We start from the raw sequence: 4768 nt of genomic DNA on the forward strand, positions 1-4768 counted from the left end.
TCCAAATAAAGGTGGAAATATTTAAAATATTGATATATATGTTAAAATTGCCTTATAACAACCTATACTTCAAAATTAACATTGGAGGACATTTTCTCAGTTCTCTCTCTCCTGAAGATGAGGCTTATTATTTTTTTTCATCTTTTCCAATATAAGACAGAAGAAGAATCTCACTGTTTTAATTTGAATTTCTTTGGTTGCCAGTGAGCTTAATCATTCTTTCATATGCCCATTGGCCATTTGCATTTCTTTTGTAAAATGCAGGTTCCTGCCCAGTCCTCTTCCCTTCTAAGGGTGGTGTTCACCTTTCCCTTTTTGCTTTGTCAGTGCTCTTTATTATTAATTGGGGTCGGTTCGATTCAGGCTTTCACCTGTTCACTTTACTGCCTAATGGAATATATATATGTATATATATATTTTTTCCATTAGCTTTTAATGTCCTTTATAGAAGCTTCCTCTCTTTCTTTCCCTCTCTTTTCGCTTGTCTGCTGTTGTCCTTTCGTTTCTTTCTCTCTGTTTATCTCTCTCATTTTCTTTTTTTACTACATAAGTTTTTAATTTTGACCAAGTTGCATCTATCATTCTGGGCCTGGCGCCGCCTCAGTAGGGGGAGCAGCGGGGAGGAGAGCGCGGAGCTGGGGGAGGGGAAGGGGCGGGGAGGAGCGGGCGGAGCAGTTGCAGAAGCTGCTGGGAGAGCGCGCGGTGGGATCACACGGCGGCCCGGCGGCGGCGGCGGCGGTGGCGACGGCGGCGGCGGCGGCGGCGGCGACGGCGGCGGCGGCGGCGGCGGCCCAGAGACCGGAGCGCCGATACCGCGGCCCGCGGCCTACACGGAGCCTTCTTTTCACCGGAGGACCAGTGATCCGCAGTCTTCAACACAGAGGTACCGTGCTCCGCGCTCCCCGCCCGGTCCGGCCCAACCTGCTGTGGCAGTGCCTCCTTCTTTCCTCTCTCTCTCTCGCCTGCCGGCGCCTTCCCTGACTGCCTGCGTCACCGCGGCCGCCATGGCTGAGAATGGCGAGAGCAGCGGCCCCCCGCGCCCCTCCCGCGGCTCTGCTGCGGCCCAAGGCCCAGCCTCTACCCAGGCCGAGCCCAAAATCATCAAAGTCACTGTGAAGACCCCCAAAGAGAAAGAGGAGTTCGCAGTGCCCGAGAACAGCTCAGTCCAGCAGTTTAAGGAAGCGATTTCGAAACGCTTCAAATCCCAAACGGATCAGTTAGTGCTGATTTTTGCTGGAAAAATCTTAAAAGATCAGGATACCTTGATCCAACATGGCATCCATGATGGACTGACTGTTCACCTCGTCATCAAAAGCCAGAACCGACCTCAGGGCCAGTCCACACAGCCTAGTAATGCCGCGGGAACTAACACTACCACCGCGTCGACTCCCAGGAGTAACTCCACACCTATTTCCACAAATAGCAACCCGTTTGGGTTGGGGAGTCTTGGAGGACTTGCAGGCCTTAGCAGCCTCGGCTTGAGCTCGACTAACTTCTCTGAGCTCCAGAACCAAATGCAGCAGCAGCTCTTGTCCAGCCCTGAGATGATGATCCAAATCATGGAAAATCCCTTTGTTCAGAGCATGCTTTCGAATCCTGATCTGATGAGGCAGCTCATTATGGCCAATCCACAGATGCAGCAATTAATTCAAAGAAACCCAGAAATCAGTCACCTGCTAAACAACCCAGATATAATGAGGCAGACCCTCGAAATTGCCAGGAATCCAGCTATGATGCAGGAAATGATGAGAAATCAAGACCTGGCTCTCAGCAATCTTGAAAGCATCCCAGGTGGCTACAATGCTTTACGGCGCATGTACACTGACATTCAAGAACCCATGCTGAATGCCGCACAAGAGCAGTTTGGGGGTAACCCATTTGCCTCGGTGGGGAGCAGTTCCTCCTCTGGGGAAGGTACACAACCTTCCCGCACAGAAAATCGTGATCCACTACCCAATCCATGGGCGCCACCACCGGCTACCCAGAGTTCTGCGACCACTAGCACAACAACTAGCAGTGGCAGTGGATCTGGCAGTAGCTCCAGCAGTGCTACCGGAAACACAGTGGCTGCAGCCAATTATGTCGCCAGTATCTTCAGCACCCCAGGAATGCAGAGCTTGCTGCAACAGATAACCGAAAACCCCCAGCTGATCCAGAATATGCTGTCTGCACCATATATGAGAAGCATGATGCAGTCTCTGAGCCAGAATCCAGATTTGGCTGCACAGATGATGCTGAATAGCCCTGTGTTTACTACAAATCCTCAGCTGCAGGAGCAGATGCGTCCACAGCTCCCTACTTTCCTACAGCAGATGCAGAATCCAGAGACGCTATCAGCCATGTCAAACCCAAGAGCAATGCAGGCTTTAATGCAGATCCAGCAGGGGCTACAGACATTAGCCACTGAAGCTCCTGGCCTCATTCCAAGCTTCACTCCAGGTGTGGGGGTGGGGGTGCTGGGAACCGCGATAGGCCCTGTAGGCCCAGTCACACCCATAGGCCCCATTGGCCCCATAGTCCCGTTTACTCCCATAGGCCCCATTGGGCCCATAGGACCCACTGGCCCTGCAGGTCCCCCTGGCTCCACTGGCACAGGCGCCCCCCCTGGGCCTACTGTGTCTAGCGCTGCACCCAGTGAAACCACGAGCCCAATATCGGAATCTGGACCCAACCAGCAGTTCATTCAGCAAATGGTGCAGGCTCTGGCTGGTGCAAATCCTCCGCAGCTGCCAAATCCAGAAGTCAGATTTCAACAACAACTGGAACAGCTCAACGCAATGGGCTTCTTAAACCGGGAAGCAAACTTGCAGGCTCTAATAGCAACAGGAGGCGACATCAATGCAGCCATTGAGAGGCTGCTGGGCTCCCAGCCATCGTAATTACATTTCTGTACCATGAAAAAATGTATCTTATTTTTGATAATGGCTCTTAAATCTTTAAACACACACAAAATTGTGCTTTACTTTCAGTTTGATTTTTTTCAACTCTGTCTAGTTATAAATTTAATATGCATTTTAAGGTGGAGTCCTTTCCTCCCTCTTTGTTTCCTCCCTCCTTCCCTCTCTCCTTCCTCCCCTCCCTTCCTCTGTTTTGAATGGTGAGAATCAATGCTGTTTTACTCAAAGGTGTTGCATGCAAACACTTCTTTATTCTGCATTTATTGTGATTTTTGGAAACAAATCAACCTTTACAGTTGGGTGAACAAGTTTTGTCCTACAGATGTCCAATTTATTTGCATTTTAAACATTAGCCTATGATAGTAATTTAATGTAGAATGAGAATATTAAAAACAGAAACAGATTAACTGAAACTCTATAATTTGTGGTACAATATTGCTTATTGTGATTTTGGCATGTATTTTTGCTAGCAAAATGCTGTAAGATTTATACTATTTGATCTTTTTTGATATATTTGTACACAGTACAGTAAGCACAATTGGAACTGTACACCTCGATAAATTGCAGCAGAATCTCTGAGCAGATATGTATAACCAAAATGAGAAAGAATATAAGAAATATGTCTGGAGCTTGGTATATCTCACAATTTTGTAGAATCTTACAGCATCTTTGATAAACTTCTCAGTGAAAATGTTGATTAGGTAAGTTCAGTTAAAATATAGTAGAAATGTTTATCCTGGTATCTCTAAGTATACATTTAATTGTACAGAAAACAGTGTGATGTGTCAACATTTGCAAATTGATTGTATATGATCTTAATCTTAGTGCAGCCTGAAGGATCAGTATAGTAATGCCAGGAAAGTGCTTTTTTAAGACTTCCTTCTCAGCTTCTCCCATAAAGAGATCCTAATACGCATTTTGATTTGTAATTGGAAATGTAACTTTCACTGAAAGTGTCATGTGATGTTTGCATTACTTTTAACTGCTGTGTATAAAGAAAACTGTATCTTTTGACTCCATCAGTTATTTCTCTTGTGCACAGGGAAAATGCATTAAAAATGACTAAAAAAATAAAAAAATGAATAATTTTTTTTCTTTTTGCCTTCTCTCCATAGGATCATGTTTAGAAGGATTGCCCAACCCCAGGATTATGTAAATCTTGTCCTGTTTTCTCTAATTTTAATGGTTTAGTTTTTTATAAAAGTACCTTTGCCCTGTCTGGAATTATTTTGGTGTATAGATTTAGGTATTTTACCATTTTTCCCTCAAGTTTAGACTGTTGTTACCTAGTATTTATTTCATTGTCCACATTCCCCCTCCGTTTGAAATGTCATGTGTATATATGTGTATATATATATATATATACACACATATATATGCACATATATATATATATACACACGTAGTATATGTGTATGTATATATACACGCACACATATACACACTTTATTCTGTTTGAATTCTCTTTAGTACCACTGAACATTGTAGCCCCAGTACACCAGCCTGTAGTTATTGAGTTAGAAATATGACTTCATATCTCTTAGGGCACATCCTCCTTTTGATCTCTTTTATTTTTATTTTTCACAATTTTCTACTGATTCCAACAGGTTTGTATTACCAGATGAACTTTATAGTTACTAGATAACCACCCCCCCAAATAAATTGGTAATTTGGTTAGCGTTGTCTTAAATTGATAGGATAGTGAGAAGTACAGAATTACGATGCTTTCCAGAAACATGATATATTGCCTCATTAAAAAAAAAAAACACTTTTTACATCTTTCAAGAGTTTTATTTATTTAAGCCACATATAATTTGTAATAAATATATTCCTAGTAATACAGATATATAGGAAACAATTCTGCATTTGGG

At 44.0% G+C, this 4768-nt stretch overlaps 1 protein-coding gene across 1 annotated transcript; it reads left to right on the forward strand.

Annotated features, from left to right (window-relative positions):
- Positions 1-738: 738 nt before the first annotated feature.
- Positions 739-3976, forward strand: UBQLN2 (ubiquilin 2). Its single transcript, XM_013976703.2, has one exon. It carries the CDS (start codon positions 1005-1007, stop codon positions 2877-2879), a length of 1875 nt encoding a protein of 624 aa, XP_013832157.1. The 5' UTR covers positions 739-1004; the 3' UTR covers positions 2880-3976.
- The last annotated feature ends 792 nt before the right edge of the window (positions 3977-4768 follow it).

The sequence above is a fragment of the Capra hircus genome (genome assembly GCF_001704415.2).
Source record: "Capra hircus breed San Clemente chromosome X unlocalized genomic scaffold, ASM170441v1, whole genome shotgun sequence".
Classification (NCBI taxonomy): domain Eukaryota; kingdom Metazoa; phylum Chordata; class Mammalia; order Artiodactyla; family Bovidae; genus Capra; species Capra hircus.